Below are 19991 nucleotides of genomic sequence, written 5' to 3'. Positions count from 1 at the left end.
ACTTTAACCTTTGGGATTCAACTTGAAAAGATCTGTGTAAAACGTACAGAGGTAGCTCTCGGACCTATTTCCCAAACGTTTCTTTCACATTTCTGTGGCTGCGGCTTGTTCGGCACGGTTTGTTAGGTTTCCTGAACAAAGTGTGTGGCGGTTTGCAGGCATTTAAGATATCCTGCAGGCGGAATTAAAAAGCCATTATGAAATACAATGCTTCCACATAAAAAAATTTTTTTTAAAAATGCCTAGGGTCACACTTGAATTCACAAAGTAAACACTCGCCTTCATCTTCAAAGTGTCTCGTTTTATGTCCAAGACTGAGCTTAACACAACAAAAGGTTTGATGGATGTTTTCCTTTAATGTTACGGAAGTCTGTTGGAAGCAGAACGTTATTAGCGAGTTTTCTAAAAGACTTCACGGTTAAAAAAAAAAAAAAGAGGTCTGGAGATTTCAAGTCGTTGCTCTGCATGTATGAAAATATGAACTTTGATCCAAAATACAAATTTTAAAGAAGAAACAGATAATCATCCAGTGACATGAGGGGGAAGCGTTATTTTACAGGGGAAAGTTGAATTTCCTGGGAAGCATAAATCAGGCTAAAACAAAAGAAGAATCTAAAGACTTGTTTTATTTAATTCTACCTTTTATTAGTGTTAAGAGGTTCCTCTGGCAGCTGTATCTCGTTTTGTGGGGATTTTCTTTTTCTTGTTCCTATCTTTGGTTGACATTGAACGCTTTATGTGTTTGTAAAGTTATGTTTCTGGATACATATCAAAGCATAGATTGTGTAAAATCTGCCGAACCTGCTTTCATACTGTGACTCTCTGCAGCGAAAATGAAAAGCAACAAGAAAAGGATGAACTCATCGGTGCATAACTTGGTGCCAAGAGGAAGAATCTGGAAATTTCAAAGAAGCAACTTCAAAGTTTAAAAAAACCCCCAAAAAACAAAAACTTTCAGTCTATTATTACAGCAGAGCGGATGAGGTCCACAGACTGGAACAAAAATTTGGTTTGTTGTTTTCGAAACAACTACACATAGCCTTTTATTTATGACGCCGCAATTTTAAACAGGAAAATTTAAACTGCTGGATGTCACAATGTTGTCCAAAATTAAAGATATGACCAGTTTTTGTGCCATGAGTCTCTTAGTTGCAGCCAATCACTTATATAAACAAAGTCAGCGGAAGCCTTCAAAATTGCGGTCCTCACATTTTTGAACAAGTACTAAAGTTTTTGAAGAACCATTTTACTGTCAGACACTTTAAAACAGCAGGAAATGGACTTTGTCCGTCTTTGAGGTATGTTTAAAACAAAGAAACGAGATTTAAGACTTTCTTCTCATTTGACTCTACTTAATAAGTTGAAGGATGCAATTGAATTGTGGGTTTGATTTATTTAGATGACAACTTTTTTGAGGCATTGCATAGCATAGCGATAGAGCAAGCACACCATACACAGAGACCAGGTATGATTGACATACAGTAACTCTCTGCAGGTCAACTCCTCACCTCTCTGTGTGTGCTGCATGTCCTCTCTCTGTCTCCGCCCCTTCCACGTCTGACTACTCTGAATAAAAACACACAATCTAGCAAAAAGATAAACCATTTAGGCTTTGAATTGTAAAAGACCAAATCCAACAATATCTATGGTTAGCATGGTAGCATACCAGACCCACTGCATTTCAAAATTGGAAATATGACAATAAGCTTGGTTGGACAGCTTTCTCAGATCACAGGTTGAAGGATAACGGCATAAGGAGCCATGGACTTCTGCTTAAGTTTCTTCTCAGAGTTCTCAGCGATCGATGAGGTTGAGTGGCTCCTTGGGTGTCTGGGAACTTGGTTGCATTCACCTTATGCCTCCATTTCCCCTCAGTCCCACTCAGATCACTATCTGACGTACTTCTGACCAGTTTAAAAACCACAGTCTTTAAGCAACACTGCAAAGATTTCAGTATAGCTAAACAACAAGTTTTCTCATTACTTGCTGACAAAACAAAAGCCCGTCCTGTTGTTCGACCTTTTATGGTTAGAAAACATATCCAGTCTGATCTGTGATGCCGTTTTGTGATATTTCTTTTGGATCGTTTTGCATCATTTTCAGTTTGTTAATGCCAGCAGTGATGCTAAAGTGGCCAATGCTGCTTCTGTATTCGCTTTAGCCCACAGCGAACAACAACAACAAGATCTCTTCAAACCAGAACATCTATCTCACCAAAGCCCATCATCGTCTTGCTCTTGAAACACCATCTTGTGATGTATCATAAGGCTGCCTCTCTTTTACAGTATCAACACAACCACTGACTCTATCAGAGAGGCATTTACTGCCCATATGGCCACTGACACTGGGTCAAGTCTTGTATTTCATGTGAAACCACAAAGGGTTGTAAAAAGCTTGCACACAGGAATGGATACAAATTCAAGCATTAGCACATTGCTAATTACTGCAGTCGCTTTTTAATAATTTTTTTTTTTTTTTTTACAAATTTCTAGCCGCATGTCATCCAGCGGACTGCTGCATGAGCAAAAAAACAAATGAGAGAATGTTGCAGGACAGCACGAGCGGACGGTCTGAGCTGAGAGTAAAAACAAACTATTCTGAGATCAATCGGATTCAAGTTTCCAAAGTTCTTCTCTCATGTTTAGGTTTATACATCCTGAAAAAAAAAAAAACCAAGAAAAAGAAAACATGGAAGCCTCAAATTTTGAGTCTTCAATCTGTTCACTGTTTAAAATGTAAGCTGGTAATCACGATCCAATTATACAGCCCTGCCTTTGTGCCACTTTGATGCAGAGCAGGTCGAAGTTTATCTGATCCTGGATATTGGTCCCAAGATGGCTTCTTACTTGCGTGCCATAACAACATTAGCAAAAGCAAGCTAACCTCCGGCTAAGGTTGGCAGGTCAGAGCATTCTGATCTACAACTGCTTTGCAATCTATAATAAGTGTATCTGTACAATATTTAGATCTGTGAAAGACATGCAAAAAAAACAAAAAACAAAAATCACTTGGTGAATTCACAATAGCTGTAATTTTAGGCCTTCCTACCAAAGAAATCACATTAAATATCCCTGCTTTTGTCTCGATTCCACTTGCCAAATTATGGATTTTGTAATTCAACACCGATGTGTGTTTGAAGTCATTAATGGGAAACCCGCGGCGTTGATATAAATCAGAGTGGGACTGAAGCCCCACACGTCTGCACATTGCCAGCTTGACGAGAGACAGGACTCTGGCCGTTCCACCATAAAGGTTAGGAACCGTGAAATACCTGAGAAGTGCTGGAACCACTCTTCCTTTCAAATTATAGCCTAATGCATGCTATACAGTCCCGGCAGTGGAGGGGGGGGGGGGGGGGGGACGCCTTGGCCGGTCCATAAAGGGCTCAGTGTGCAGCTGAAATGACCGTGCAACTCCTGAAAATAAACAAGAATCAAATGGAGTGATTGATCGAATAAATTAAGGGCAGCAGCGAAAGCGCCACGCTCTCTCTTTTGCTCTCACTCACCACCCAGCAGCCGCCTCCACCACACCCCAACTCCCCGCACCTTCCCCTTCCCCGCTCCCTGTAAACAGACACAGCTACTCATCAGCCATGACGGCCAGCCTGATAGAAAAACAGACACTTGTTGCCGTTTTGCTGCTGTGTTCATGCCATCTGCATTTGGCATGGGAGTTTTGTCCACACCTCCACAGTGGGGTGAGTGGGGTGAGTGGGATGGTGACGGTTTTTTGGCCGCTGCTTGACAAACCTCTCATTGGATTTCACTCTCTGATTTTAATTAGCATCCACAAACTATGTAGGTTTTTTTTATTTTTTTTTATTACTTGTCTGGTACTGTTTGACTGTTTAAATAGCTCTTGGTTCATTTCAGTTCATGTTCAATTTTTTCATAAAATAAAATACAAGATTGGATTGTTAGTATCGTCTAGGAGTACAGATTTAACTAGCTGATGCTTTTGTTTGAAGGTTAGTTATATGTATGTTTATTTTTGTGATTTTGTCTTTCAGATCTGCACAAATAGTCACTTTTTAGTAACTTGTGAATGTTTTAACTGCTGATGTTGACAAGTGTTTCAGTGTTTCAGGTACACCAAATTATAATGGCATATCACATTCAGAAATGTTATTTCGTGGACATCTTTAGGCCTCCTGTCTTTGAAACTTTCCAAACAAACGATCTTCAATTTGAAATTATTTCCAACCTCAAAACAAAACATTAACTTTTTTCTATGGCGTTGAATGTAGAAATCTATTCATGACGATTCTTAAAGTCATTCAGGCCACATCTGATTCACCTAAGCGTTGCATTTTTTTTTAGCCTTTTTGCCAACCTAAGGTTATCTTGATGCCAAAAAGAAAAAAAACAAATGCTTTTTTTTTAGACCTTTTTGAATTTCAACCAGAGCCCATCAAATGCAGTCCATATTCCTTAAAGAATTAGCTAAAATAACACTTTAATTTAGCATCAGTTTAGACACAAACGTCTTAAGCACTCGTGCCACCCCTAACACCTTGACGCCCAGGGTGAAGAGCCACATCACGCTTTTAGAAAACTAGCTACTTTTGACATTATTGTGGTTCAATTTATTGGTGTGCGAAAACCTGACATGTGGTCACCACCTTCAGCAACACATGGATGAAATAAACATAGTCCAGATTTCAAGACAAACCTAAATTTTGAAGAATATTGTTATCCTACATTTATGGACACGAATACAATAAAAGGGTTATTGTTGTTGTTTTCAAAAGTATTCCTAAATTTGGGAAACAAATGAAAATATTTAAGATTTCATCCACACTGTGGGTGGATCCAGGGCCAGATGAGCCCATGACGTTTTGTCCTGTCAGTGGTGGCTTCACTCTTTAAGAAGAGTAGAAATTTGAAACTAACATGTTTATGCTTTATGTAGCAAATACAAGGAAATAAGAGAAGGGTTGAAGGAGCTCTTTTTCAACATAAAGTTGTTGTGTTCAACTTTTCCAACGGGTTTTTGCTAAACTGTACATAACGTTTTGCAGACCTCATGCTAGCTGGACACATTTACATTCCTCTTTTCTTGGACTTGCCCTCTGCATGGCCCCTGGCCCTTGGATGCAGCCCTGCTTAATGTGGCCGTGTTTGTTATATCATCCTCATCAGGTGATTGTGATCTTTTCTCACCTTTTAACTGCCTTTAAACGGCGAGGCTGTATATTTTAGAGTGGAGCTGGAATCCGAACCCCCCAATCTGATGATCCTGCCGTCTGGTCAGAACCTTCGTGAAACAAACCCTCACACAGGCACACCTACCTGCCCCCTGTCCGCTGTCCCTTCATGCTTGCTTAGCTGTATGGTTTACTGAAATCTTTACCTGGCCTCTGGTGTAACAAGATAGATGTAAACAAGACAATTACTGAATAGATCCTCATTGATAACCACCCAAACCAGGATCGACACAAAGATTCTAGATTTACTAATCTCTCTCTGTCATGTCTGCCTCTCTTATGATCATCAATCTAACGGGGAGTTGCGATAGTTTTATAGAATAAAGTTCAAATCAGAGTCCTGAAGGACTTAAATCAACACTTGGTCTGTGTGCAACACACACACACACACACAGACACGTGCACACCCCAACATGCACATCTTGCAATAATCAGCTCAATTAGTTGGAGGACGTGGTACAGAGTGGCTGAAGTGAGCGGTGGGAGGTTGTGAAAATAAAGGGCTGGCTATTAGGAGAAACGTGATCTTCATTCATCAGCGGCTGGAATAGTTACCGTTTCAGAGCCGGAGCCCTCTGATCAGACTGATCTGTGGAAACAAGGGGTTTACAAACACTGTCAGGGGACAGACATGGGACCCCGGTCCCTGCCGGCCCGCTCACACCCACTGCTGATTGTGAACAAACCAACACAATGAAGACACTTTGTATTTATATCGTTTGATATCCAACATTTTTCTTTATGCTGTAGTGCAATTGCTTCACCGTTAGCCTTTTCTTAGATGCACTGTGGTTCAGAGAGAACGCATCAGTTCACAAAAGATCTGAGAAAAAAAAAAAGAAATCAATCAAAACCAAACTTTGTGTTGTAACCTGTATAACAATTGAAGCATTCTGCAGGACAAAGAAAGTTGGTTGGAGAGAAAAAAAAACCCAACTATTTATCACAAATAACAATGGAAAACACCAAAAATAACAACAACAACACAAACCTCAGCAGGTGCTAAAACGGGACCTGGGTGTTGTTTTCAACATCATCCAAGAAATGTTAAAAGGATGAAAGACACGTCAGCTGAAGAAGAGCATGTCCTTCACCAAAACGTCAGTAAATAATTTGAGAAATTTAAATAAAATCCAGGACTCATATCCTTCAGTTGTAAACAAAGGCGCACAAGGAGAGTTTTGAGTGAAGAACCATGTAAATAAGTAAAATAATAATAATAATAATAATAAAAAATACACCGCATTAGTCATTTCAATGTGCTTTTCATACAGTAAGCATAAAACTGATACATGCACTTCAACAGCTCTCCATACAGCGCTCTTCCTAGAGTAATTTCAGCACCTCTTTCACCACTGAGAGCCTTTGGTATGTTTTGGACCGTGTCAGAGCGGTTACATGTGCGGGAATGATCATTATTTATTTATTTATTTACTTACTTATTTTTATATCTGCAATCAGTTTAAAATTTCTTGTCTGTCAAAACAGTGTTCGAAGCCGCTATTATTTGCAATTCAGGGTCCTCGTACACCGCTTGAAATAATAATAATAATAATAATAATAATAATAATAATAATAATAATAATAATAATAATAATAATAATAATAATAATAATAATAATAATATTGCGGAATTAAAACTTTTATTTTTATTGAAGACCATTTATCCATTTATGTATGTATTTATGTATCTATATATTAGTTTACTTAGAAATTAAAGTCATTTTCGTGATATTTTTCCCCCTCTCAATCCCCCACTGTCTTTTTCCACGCGACGCACGGTCCCTTGGCGATTCCCATTAATCAGCCTAATTCCGTAATACCCCGAGAAGTGCGCTTCAGGCGAAACCCAAGTCAATTTATTAAACAGACGGAGAAGACCGGGTGCGGACGCAGGGACCAGGCTCTCCTTACAGCGCTCTTCGTCACAGGTAATAAACGCGCGTCGTAATTACGCTAATAATTTCTTTTTTAAGCAGCTGCGGCTCAGATGAAACGCAGCGTCCCCTTGGCTCGTGTGAGCATCGACAAGGAAAACAAACAACAGCAAAAATATATATTATTTTATATATATATTATATTATATTATATTATATATATATATATATATATATATATATATATATATATATATATATATATATATATATATATATATATATATATATATATATATATATATATAGTATTGATTTATTACATAGACCACAGCATAAGTTGTTCAATCGGTCATTTTGAAGGTAAACAGAGGAGGGGAATTATAATCTGTATGTTAGCACTGAATGCTTCTTCTGAGAGCTTCATATTTAATGTGAACATATGTTTTTTGTTTTGTTCTTTTTAATTCCAAGCACCAAACTTCTTATTGTTTTAAAATGAAAAATAATGAGATTTGGTACCTAGATGTGTTTAGCAGTGTCAGAAGATCTCCAGTTTATAAGTTGATCTATTAATTCAGTGCCATTAGGGCCATCAAGAGCAACAAAAAGCAGAGGAAAGAGTGTGTGTCAGCGTGTGCGCGCGCGCGCGCGTGTGTGTCTGTGTGTGTGTGTGTGTGTGTGGTTTGGAGCAACTGTGTGGAGTGACGTGATACCGTTCGCCAGTGTTGCTGACAATAGTATCTCTAATAAAGAGGTCCCACGGTGAGACGATAGAAATCTAGCAGCTGGTCAAGTCTTTGGCCCCGCCGTCACCAACACGCCTGAACGTCCGCCTGCGTGGACACGCGTGCGTCTTAAAGCCTAAAATAAGTGAGTCACGCTTTTCACAGTAAACAGGCTTTTCCGCTCTCTCTTTTTGATCATTTATTCATACCAAATTTAACCTGCTCTCTCTAGATTCAAATTACTCACTCCTTCATCGTTATCTATTACCATTATTATAATAGTTATTATTAATACGAGTAGTATTTGTATTAATAACAACTCTATTGGAGAAGAACTGAGCTCTTACCCTGCAATCCCTCCTGTGGTCCTCTCTGACTTCCTATAATCTCGTGCCTTTCGAGCAAAACAAATCTTCTCTCACCAGTGACTGATACCGTTCTTTCTTTCTTTCTTTCTTTCTTTTTTTCTTTTTTCTTTTCCTCCTCTCGGCTTTTCTCAGATTCACCTCCTGGCTTCCTCGGTTCTGGGTTCTGGGCTGCAGAGCGGAGCTGCTTTCTCCATCAGAACCGGCGGCTGCAACACCTCCACTCCCTGTCTCACCTCTAATTTAAATATCCATCTTCTGTGCTGTCGTGTGCGGTCGGATCGTACAAAAAGAAAAAAAAAAGCTCTGACAAGACTTAGAAAAGGGATGCTTTATACAAAAAAAAAGGGGGGGGAAGAAACGCTATCCGGTTTATTTTTTAAAATTCACGTTTAGATTGTATTTGTTTTCTCCCCCAAATGAATCAAATTGAAATATACATATTAAAATGGGTTTAATGTAATCACCCCCTCAAAAAAAAGAGAAAAAGAAACATACCACATGTTTTTAAACAAGAGGCCTAAGAATAAAAACATGCCAGCTAAATCTGTATAGGTAAACACATTTATTCAAGGGAAATATGAATGTTTATTCCCGTCCCAAGCACTTTTTACATGCAGCATTTCTTTTGACTTTATTAAACGACGGAGACTCACTTAGTTTGAGACTTTTCAAGCAACTGCTTCTACCGAAAATATCCATGTCTGACTGCCTGGAGAAAATAACAATCTTCCTTCTGAATACCATTCATCTTTAGATATTCATGAAGATTTCTTTTGTCATGTTTTAGTTATTGTTAGACGAGTTGATTTGTTTTTTGTTTGTTTTTTACTTTGTTTTTTTTTTTTTTTTTTTTTTTTTGCTTGCTGACATTGAAAACGTGCAGAGTTGTCGTTTCAAATCAGCAAAGGAACCAACTTTATTTTTTTTATTTTTCTATCTCAGAGTGACGTGTCAGAGCGCTTCCAGGCGCACTGAAGACGCGCCGCTCCTGCGCGGTGATCCCTGCCCTGCGCGCTCTGGCGCCATCCTCCCTCCAGCCGCGAGAACAGCGTGGCTCTCCTTCTCCCCTCCGGCCCCGCGCCTCCTCGCTGCTGCGCGCTCTTTGGCTGCCCGGCGTGTCCGTCAAAAAAAAAAAAAAAAAGAAAAAGAAGAAGAGAAGAGTAATAACCGCGTTTAAGAGAGGGAGTAGAGGGGTGTGGGGGGGGGGGGTGAGAGGGGAGAAGACAAAATCTGAGCAATATTTCTATTGGGAGGGCGGGCTGGACACGCAGAGAACAATCGGCTCGACTTTGCCAAGGAGCCACCTCAAAGGGTATCGGGTTACGCTGAGTGACAGCGTAACCATGGCAAATAATTTGACTGAGGCTATTGTCTTATCCTCGCCATCCCCGGGTCAGATAACCGACCAATCAGAGTTCATATAATCGCTTGTCTTGCCAGCTTAGAATAATATTATTAAAACGAGCCAGCGAGTCTGCTCTCCGGGAGTAGTTTATGTAGAAACGGCGCAGAAAAGGTGGAGGCGGACGGAGGAAGGAGTTCCACATTTCTCTCTCTCGCTCTCTCTGTATTTCGCCGCAACTTTCACGAGGAACTGTCGCCCGGAGATCTGCATGGCTCAGTGGGCACTGAAGCTGGATATTTCCCCCTAACCCTTGAGTCGTATAGGTTGCTCTTCTGGGACAGTTTTTTTTTTTTTTTTTCTCCCCTTCCCTGACACTTGTGGACTTACTGCGTGTCGCTTTAATGAGAGACTGAGACAAGAGACGTGGAAGTGAGGCACAATCTAATCTGCGCTGGTCCTGCGGCTGTCGCCATGTCCATGCTCCCGACGTTTGGTTTCACGCAGGAGCAAGTCGCGTGTGTCTGCGAGGTCCTCCAGCAAGGGGGGAACATCGAGCGGCTGGGGCGCTTCCTCTGGTCCCTGCCGGCCTGCGAGCACCTCCACAAGAACGAGAGCGTCCTCAAGGCGAAAGCCGTGGTCGCCTTCCACCGGGGCAACTTCCGAGAGCTCTACAAGATCCTGGAGAGTCACCAGTTCTCGCCGCACAACCACCCGAAGCTGCAGCAGCTGTGGCTCAAGGCGCACTACATCGAGGCGGAGAAGCTGCGGGGCCGCCCGCTAGGGGCCGTGGGGAAGTACCGCGTCCGGAGAAAGTTCCCGCTGCCCCGCTCCATCTGGGACGGAGAGGAGACGAGCTACTGCTTCAAGGAGAAGAGCCGGAGCGTGCTGCGGGAGTGGTACACCCACAACCCGTACCCGTCCCCGCGGGAAAAGAGGGAGCTGGCCGAGGCCACGGGACTCACCACCACGCAGGTCAGCAACTGGTTCAAGAACCGGCGGCAGAGAGACCGGGCGGCGGAGGCGAAGGAGAGGTAGGAGCGTCTGCAGATAAAACTACGAACATGGTGGAAAGGGGGTAAAAAAACAAAACAAACAAAAAAAAACACCCCAAAACAAAACAAAACAAAAACAAAAAAGCAGAGTCATGTTAAAACAAAATGGTGCTGAGTCACAAGCACTTTGACGTGCTGACCTACAAAATGAAAATATGTCCAAAACAATCCCGTCTCTTGCTGTTTATTCTGTCTCTTTTACCACATTTATGTATGTATTTATCTATTAAATTAAATCATATTAAAACACTCCACTCCATCTGCAGGTTAGCTTTTCTTCTTGTTTTGGGGCGTCTGTGAAAAGTGTTGGAGTACGAGTTGCAAAAGTTTGGAAAGCAGGAAATTAAAAGGTCTGCTGTTAGGCAAATTACAAGGACATATAAGCGTACACTTACCTCTCCTTTTATGCCGTGGTAATTACATTTATTATCACCCGAGGTTTTACTTTCATATCAACATCAGAAAAAAAAAAAGCTAAAACACACACACACACACACACACACAAATATGTTGTTAACCCAAACAACCCTGGAGTGAGCAGAAGCATCTGAGAACATGTCTATAGAAAGATGCTTTTTTTAAAAAAGTTTTTTTAATTATTTTTTACAGTCCATGCTTCCATTTAGCGTGTAGGTTACATTTGAAGGTTTTTTTTGGGGGGCGGGGGGGGGGGATTACACACGCAGGCGCTGCAGAGAGGTGTGCGCCCCAGCTGGTGTCTTCTTTCAGCCTCTGGCCACTAATTCGGGCTGAAAGCTCCACGTAAATCATGTGCTCGTGCAGAGAAAAGGCTCGGCGCTCACATATATAAACTATGCCACCTGTAACCCTAAATTACAAATGTTTCGACACAGCGATTGATTTAGCTAATAAGCTCTAATGACTTTTGGGAAGGCCGGGATTTATGGCCGCCTGTCATTGTTTTTAAGCCTGTGCTGCAGCCAAACGAGAGTCTTATTATTTCACGGACTCCAGGCATGCACGAATGGATTGCTGGTTGCTGCGTTAGTACATGATCTCTCATGTGTGCATTGAGAGATACATACATGAGCCTTTCCACAAAACAGCAGTGGCAAATATGCTATAAATCTATCGCTATCGTGCGTCTGCACTAACAAAACGAACTGTTGTAGCAATTTTCCTTCACTTGCATGGTGCAGACTTCAAATAATATCTCTGATAATAACTTATGTACAGTGTATATAAACAGGAGCAGGCAGACACATGACTTACATGCTTGTGGTTAAATTCAAGCGCCTTTTCAAAAATATCCCTAGATTTACTGAAATTCTAACCACTTTATTCATTTTGTTTGTCTTTCCACGTTGAAGAGAAACAAGACACACAAGCTCGCTTTTGATGAAGGCATAAAATGTTTCTATAATTGCAACAACGTTCTTAAACCTCAGCGCTAATACACCTAGCTGTCTCCGGAACCAGCACAAAATGGCAATGAAATACTAGACTCTTCTAAAAATACATTCTGTTGCGGGCGAAATGTTCAAACTTTTCCTCAACTACCGTGGCTGAGATGTGCCGCTCATTGGCACCGACCGACTCCTTCAGGGGAGAAATAAAAATGGGGAATTACACACACAGGCACTGCGTCAGAGGTTTGACTTTAGCTAAAGCAGAACAAGTTCTTGAACCAGTTACAGAAGGTGTAAATCTTTTCAGAAAAGGCAGCATGTGAACTATTCACCTGGTAGCAACAGCTAAGAAGTGCCTGTCATTGTCAACAACTGATTCAGGGCTAAGGTCGTCTTGCTAGCAAGCTTGACATCACTAAACTAGCTAACACTGTTTGTTTACAAACCTAAACTCTTGCTAGTATGACTGTTTTTAACCTTTTCTAAGCTCATATAGTCATTATAGTTATAAAGTAAACATATACACCTTCCCATTCTTTGCTCAATATTAGTTGACTGAACCATCATTCCCAGTTAAACTTTAATTTGAATGTTCACGAGGGATTTGTTACACAAATTAATTAGCTAGCATTGTTAGCATGGAAGATTTTTTTTTTTTGAACGTCACATTAACTAAAAAAAATTCTTGATATATTTTTAAAAAATAAATTAAATGTCTAAAATTGGAGATTTCCCCAAAATAATTTTTTTGTGCACCATTCTCTGCACCGCAATAGCAATTAAAATAACAGTTGACTGAGAACATTTCAATTTCAAGTTTTCAGGTTTTATGTCGTATAATAATAAGAGAAACAATGTTTGAAGAATTTAGCCATTGAATACTACATACACTAATTGATATGCATGATTGGAAAATCTGAAAAGGGAAAAATGTCTCGCTGTTGAAAAGTTGTCTGACGGTGTGTGTTTTCTTTTTTTTCCTAAATGACGTCTCAGTCATACAAAAATATGAGTTGCAAATTTAGCTTTCCTTGCTTTTTTTTTAATATATATATATTTACGTGTTAATGTTGTGAAATGCCTGTTGAATGAGTTTGCAGCCAATTCAAGCTGAATGTCCTTTTTCCCTTTAGGGAAAACAGCGAGAACTCCAACAGCAACAGTCACAACCCACTATCTTCTTCCATGAACGGAAATAAAACTCTTTTGGGGAGCTCGGACGACGACAAAACGCCTTCGGGGACACCGGATCACACGTCACCGAGCCCGGCCCTGCTCTTGGGCTCGAACGCCGGCTTGCCGTCCCTGCACGGCCTCGCGCCCCCTCCGGGACCCAGCGCGATCCCGGTGCCCGGCGGCGCAGACTCGGTGCACCATCACCACTCGGTGCACCATGACACTATACTAAACTCTATGTCTTCTAACCTCGTGGACCTCGGCTCTTAGAAAAAAAAAAAAAAAAAAGGACACTGAGAGGGGACAAAAAAACAAAAAAAAACACAACAAAAACTTTTCCCTTTTTTTTTTTTTCTGGAGATCTTACACGGTGGTGCGAGCGAAGCTTCAAGCACTTGCGGCAAGAAAGACTGGGAATCTGCGAGAACCGCCACCATAACAAACCTTTTGGTCTACACGCAAGTAAAATAATAATTATTTTGTTGTTTTTTTTAAACGGAGACGTTTTCCCGCCACCTCCTCTGATCTCCAATTGAAACGTTTGTAAGAACCACAATTTTAGGCTTAAAAGCACTTAGAATGGCAGCAGCTGATCAAGCAGACGTCAGGCTCTCACGCCACTTTGGTGTCGCTGCGCTCGAAGAGAGAACTGATGGATTTAGGAGAAAAGGGGAAGGAAAAAAGAAAAAGGAAGAGAGACGTACTTCTGAATGTAATTACATATTATCTTATATTGTTGAAAACAATAAGAATAAAACGTGTCTTAATTCCTGTACCGTTGTTATTGTAGGAGACTCGGTTTCCCCCTGCCTGTATTGTTTACATTGGGGTTTTCCAAGAGAGCCATATGCAGTCTTTCTGTTCTGTTTTTTTTTTTTTTTTTTTTTTTTTTTTTTTTTTTGCTTTTCTTTCTTAATTCGGTTTCTTTGTTTTGAAGGAGGTTGGACTGATATGTTCAAGTGTCTAATAAGAGCCGCGACGACGTGAAGTATCTTAACCTCCTGACAATAGTATATGACGATGATGATGATGATGATGATGATGATGATGATGATGATGATGAGTAGTATTTACATTTTTATTTGGAAAGAGACTGCATGTAAGCTCTGCGCTTAACGGAGGAATAATGAAGCGACTCGTATAGTTTCATATAAACTTTCCAATAAAAGTAAAAGAACATCCACGGACTAAAATCGATTTATTCCTGTGATTCTGAATCATTATCTATACAGTTTCCCCCTAATGTATAGTAAACCTTTGTATTACTTTTATATATTTTATTGCATTATAACCAAAGGTGCAACCATGAAAATACATCAGATTATTATTTTTAATTATATATATATATTATTTTTTATGTATTTTTTTCTCTCTTTTTTTTGCCGTTTTTACTTTCAAACAAGATAGGTGCATTTTCGGACATGGATATTAACTCTCAAGGAATGTTGATTCGAAAATGCAAGAAAATGAGTTGGGGGGGGGGGGGGGGGAGGGGGACGAGAAACAAATATTGTGTTTTATTTTAGCGTTGAAATGAAAAACAATAAACAACAATTTCGTATTTTAGTCAGAATAGTAAAAATAATAATGATAATTCCAACAAGATCCAAGTCAAGGTTCGTCCCAGAAATGATGTTGACGCGACAAAAACGAGGAAGAAAGGGGGGGGGGGGGGGAAAGAGACACTCAATCGAGCACTTAGTAAAAGCAACACAAGTCAAGAGGCCGGAACATGTGGTGGCATCTGGCGGGCAGAATCCAGACGCGCATTTCCAAACAGGGGAGACCTTCATCTTCATGTCGGAGTGATGACACCTTATCTTTCCTCGCTCGCTCAGTCGAGGGGAACAAAAGTGCCGTGGTGGAGTTTTTTTTTTTTTTTTCTTGTCGATGGAAAAAAAAAAAATATAAAAAAAAACAGAACTGGAAACTGGCGTTGAAAGAAGACACTTTGTTTGAACAGCCTCGACCGTGAAACACCTTCAGCTCCCGCTCCATCAGTCAGTCTGCAGCCCGAGATGTTTCGCGGATAGCAAAGCAAACGTCTCCTCTCATGTGTAAAAAAAAAAAAAAAAAAAAAATCTTTTTTTTTTTTTGCAGATTCTTGTAGATTCGTAGGTTGCAGATCTAAAACGCTCGATTTCTGCTCACGGTCGGATGAACCTAGAGATGTAGGTTGAAAATAGTCATTTTTAAGCCAAATAGATCGAGCTCAAATACGGCTTATATAAACTATTAGATAAAGTAGGCGGCCCATTGGAGGCACCCACATTTTGTTTTTAAATGACGTGTTGCTGTGTTTGTCTTTTCCCCGTTTCGACATATTTAGACTTGTAGACGATTTTACGGACATCTTTTCACTTTTCAGCCACATTTAGTCACCGATAGATTTTTTGTTGTTGTTGTCAATCTTTTTTTTTTTTTTTTTTTTTTACACCTCTCCCTTAGACGTCAGTACAATTTCTTCTGAGTTTCCAGTTTTTATGCCTTTTGACACCAGCGGTCGTCATCACTTTTCCTGCCTGTGGGTGCGTTTGCTTCACTCTCTATCCGCATGTCGACAGTAAATCTTTTTTGGGGGGTTTTTGTTTGTGTCTTTTCGACCACATTTTTTAGACAGCTGTCGCTACGTCTCTTTTCGCAGACGTCGTTTCACCTTCCGCCTGCACCGCAGAGTGCATCTTTTTTCGTTTTCTTTTCTTTTTTCTTCGTAAACGTCTTTTCCAAGCCGCCACGCCGTTTACACATCAGCGTGCATCTGCTCGTGGACGTTATTTTATTTTATTTATTTACTCTTTCGCTTTTCAAATGAGTCGTCTCTAACGTGTTTTTTTCTGTTTTGAATCTCTTGAAGTCTTTAATCTCAAGCCACATTTAGACACCAGTAAACGTCTTTTTCGAGACACGTGTTCCCTTTCAAGTTTTCAGCCCAATTGAAACGCCTTTCTTTTTTTTCTTCACAACTGCGCACAATCAATATTTATCATCCACTTCTTAATCGTCTGCCGACATATTTGTGCAGATAGTCGTCTTTATAGGCGAGACAACAGCAAACATCCTGTCCGTTATTAATTTCCCACGGAGGCCCGGCTAGAATATGAAAAGTGTTTACACAAAGAGTGTGCTCAGAGGTTTCAATGTCTCCTTCCTGTCTGTTAATGTGACTGATCGTTCACACCGCGTTCTGACCGCACGAAGGTCAATTACCCACGCAGCTCAAAGCGTCTCCAATTAACGAGGATTTTCTATTGAAAACAAGGCCGTAAAAGAGGCTCGCGTGGAGACGTGCCCGAAATCCTTACGGGATATCTGGCCTCGCACCAAACCAGCCACAAATATAGCTGCGATTTTCGTCTCCGCTTCGCGCTCACCCCGTCGTTTTGTTCCCATTAGTTCGAAATGGGAACTGGCACCGAGGAAAGGCGAGGCTGTTAAATGTTGTTTTGGCTGGGATGCTTTAGAGGAAAAAGGGGGGGGGGAAGAAACAGAAACCCACCAATGGTGAAGCAAAAAAAAAAAGGGGGCCCCAACAAACGCAGATCTAACGCTCGGAAGCTGCTTTTATGGGAATAACGAGCTCTCGATATTAAAGCGGCAGAAAAACAATCACCGGACAGGTGGGAACTATAGTCCTCGATTTCTACTGGCGCTTTAATCGCCCGTCAATAAAAAAAAAAAAACCCGCAGTGGGAGGATGTTGCGGTTCGGTGTGCTTGGTCACAAAGTCATGATGTTGATGGGACTACTGTATTAGTGTAATGCAAAAAAAAATAAATAAATAAAATAAAACAGATAGTTTAAAGGAAAACCCCCAGGATGCCTAAAAATGGGAACAGCCGTCAATCAGAGGTCAGTTTTAGTCTTTGTTCTGAACAAAGCAGAGAAATTCAAATCTGATTTAGTTTGACAACTTCTTAATAAACATCCACAATGTGAGAACTTTTTTTTTTCCCCCTTTCATTTTGTTGTTGTTTTTATGAGCTAAAAGTTTGCTTTAAATGAATTGTACGTGTAAGTTTTCACAATGCCACTGTCAGGAAGCATAAGAGGCAGGTGGACGGTCCCCGGTTCATGACGCGGTTCGTCTTCATTTGCCAACGAACTGCTGGCAAAGCCCAGTAAACAAGCAACATTGTTAATAATGTATTTAAGAAAAACAAAACAAAATCCTACTGCTGGTGAAAAAAAAAAATTCTGAAACTCGTTTTCGAGCTAAACAGCAACGCCATATAAAATAAATAAGTAAATAAATGACAAAATATATATTGAAGCTATTCTAATAATAATAATAATCATAATCATAATCACAAAATCACACTTAGCTTTTTTATGAGTACATGATTAAATAAATTAGAATTCATTTTCCGACATTATGAAAATGACTATGAAATTAATTACTAGTTTTGTGATGTTAGTGCTATCGTCATATTGCCAAAATTAGTTTGACAGGTGGTTAATAAATAAATAAAATAAAAAACATATACAAACCCAGCTGTAAGTGTTTTGTTGGCTATTTTAAAATGACTGAAGTGTGTCATGTGCTCCAAGCAGAGCAGGTCTGACTTTTACACACTCTTAAGTCTTAACCCACATTTTTATCCAGCGATGTTAACACTCTTTACAGAAACGTCAGGTACAGTGATGCTCGCTTGTGCCTGGACACATTAATGGCCCCAGTGGAGAAATTCTCCTTTCACTTAACCCCCCCCCCCTCACCCCCACACACACACACCGCCCTCCTTCACCCTCCTTCTCTCTGTTTCAGAGAGGTCAGAGGTCAAACCTTTATAGACAGCAGACTCAGAAGCTGGAAAAAGGATTCCCTCCAGCTGAGGCTTAAACGTGAGCCTGTCCCCCCACCTTGGCGTTTGTCAAACCAACGCTCTCATTTAAAGACGGAGCGCACTGCTCTGAGGAAAGCTTGCAGAACCCTGCAGACGAAACGCACAACAAGTGACTACATCAGCTCCAGTTACACTTAAATGTGTAAAAACACGTTGCGTAGGTCTGGAATGATGGCACAGAGGATGACACATATTTCTGAGGAACATGAGGTCATAGGTGTGAACTGTGAAACCAGTCCTAACACTGATTTTTTTTTTTTATTTTGCCAGAGAGGAATATTGCTTCAGGCATACACAGAACAAGTAGAAGGTGTGTTACACTTCATTAAAGCTTTATGTCAAGCCATTGAAATAAAAAAAAAACACTTAAGATGTCTAGTCTGAGTTCGAGCACGACGCCATCTGGTTAGTTCATCCTCCTGGATCTGAAACATCCGCTCAGTTAAACGCTACATTTTCTTTTGTTTTACCAATGCAAGCAGAACACATCAAGTTTTTTTGCTACTTTTTATTTTATCAACTTGAAACGGGACTGGACACGTTCCACACGGAGACCCACCGTCATGTCCTCCGTTGAAGCTGCACGGTCGATTTGAATTTGCTCAAATGCCTCAAAATGCCACGCGTCTGCAATCACAAGCTCTTTATTATTAAAACGAAGCTATGCCATTTGTAATAGTTACAAACATGTTTTAATGAGTCCGCTGGATTTCCGCCATGAAATGAATCAAAGGTTGAAATCTTAATCAGAATAACCCGTGTTTTGTCACAACGTATTTTTTGTGATGACACCAGAATTCATCCTCTCTTCTATTTTCTTTCTCTTTTTTTGGCTTTTTTGGTGGATAAGGTGTGTCCCATGAAGCATGGATAAACCTGTAGGGGGTCTTGGAAGAGAGGATGATGAGGAAGAGGCTGAGGGTGTGTGGTGTGGGCTTTCTTTCCACCTGGACAGAGAGAGAGGGCCACAGGAGGGAGGGCATTAATGCACTCCCTGTGTGTAGGACAGGAGCTGCAATAAAACAAACACACACACACATGCACACCCCTTCAGTGGATCACACACACACATATGAGTGCACTGCGGGGGCTCGGTGCTCCAGTGAAGAAGGTCACCTGGCAGACGGCGTTCAGATTTCCAACCTGAGTCCTGAGACTCTAAGAATCATGCGTGTAAACAAAAAGAAATGACAGGAAAAATGCAAACCCTCAAAATATAACATGAAAAACCATTGAATAACTAGCTTTTAAAACACAACAATGAAAGTGTCGCCTGCACAGAAGTTCTTAAGTGAGCATGCAAAATTATCTAGCTGTTTTTAAACCTTAAAATCAAGTTCAACTGAGTAAATTTGTGATTCTTCACGAGAATCATAAATCAGTGTCTTCAAGAGTGTAATGAGAATACCGAAACAAAATGTTAGCTGTTTTTTATTTTGTTTGCTTTCTGTCGGTTTGTTGTGTTTTGTGCATTTTTTTCCAGCCAGCTTGGAGATGAGAGGTCTGAGCTGGAAGGACGTGGCGGGTCTGGTTGCCATGCAGCATCATTGTGGCAGATAAGCTCTACGAGCAGAAGCAGAAAGAAAACATTGCGTTTTTATTTCACAACTGCAAGCTATAAGACATGTCTTTGTTTCTCATGGGAAATGAGAGAGATGTCTCTCAAAAGGCAAAACAATTCAGAGCGAAAAATTGTGTTTCAAATTTTTGACATTTTATGAAACAAAAAACAAAGAAACTGTTTTATACCTTTCTTGATAACCAGTGAAACAGTCTTCATTGGCGCTACAGCAATGGAACACGTTTTATAATTGCTGATCAGCTTTTTGCGTCTTCTGATTGGTTCATTTTTGTCGATCTTCCCAATCTTTGGTTTCCTCCACAGATCCTCTTTCAAATTGAAAAATAGACTCAGTGAAAACTTGTCTGTAACGTCTAACAGGGAGGTTTTTGAGCAGTTGGTCGTTAACATCATTTTGTGCGAAACCTTTGTAGTTTCTGGTAATTGTTGTCAGTTTCTTA

At 40.5% G+C, this 19991-nt stretch overlaps 1 protein-coding gene and 1 long non-coding RNA gene across 3 annotated transcripts in view; one reads left to right on the top strand and one right to left on the bottom strand.

Moving 5' to 3' along the window:
- The window catches only part of LOC111606489, a 121690-nt gene extending 113374 nt beyond the window's left edge, over positions 1–8316 (bottom strand). For both annotated transcript variants that reach the window (XR_002752032.1, XR_002752033.1), the window contains exon 1: positions 8162–8316. This is a non-coding gene — a long non-coding RNA (uncharacterized LOC111606489). The remainder of the gene's footprint in view (positions 1–8161) is intronic.
- A 1088-nt stretch (positions 8317–9404) lies between these two features.
- On the top strand, positions 9405–14304 carry six2 (SIX homeobox 2). Its single transcript, XM_005807845.2, has 2 exons — positions 9405–10558; positions 13083–14304. The coding sequence occupies exons 1-2, from the start codon at positions 9999–10001 to the stop codon at positions 13393–13395; spliced, it is 873 nt and encodes a 290-aa protein (XP_005807902.2). The 5' UTR covers positions 9405–9998; the 3' UTR covers positions 13396–14304.
- The last annotated feature ends 5687 nt before the right edge of the window (positions 14305–19991 follow it).

This window comes from Xiphophorus maculatus, chromosome 22, assembly GCF_002775205.1.
Source record: "Xiphophorus maculatus strain JP 163 A chromosome 22, X_maculatus-5.0-male, whole genome shotgun sequence".
NCBI lineage: Eukaryota > Metazoa > Chordata > Actinopteri > Cyprinodontiformes > Poeciliidae > Xiphophorus > Xiphophorus maculatus.
This window is presented reverse-complemented; position numbering and strand designations above follow the sequence as displayed.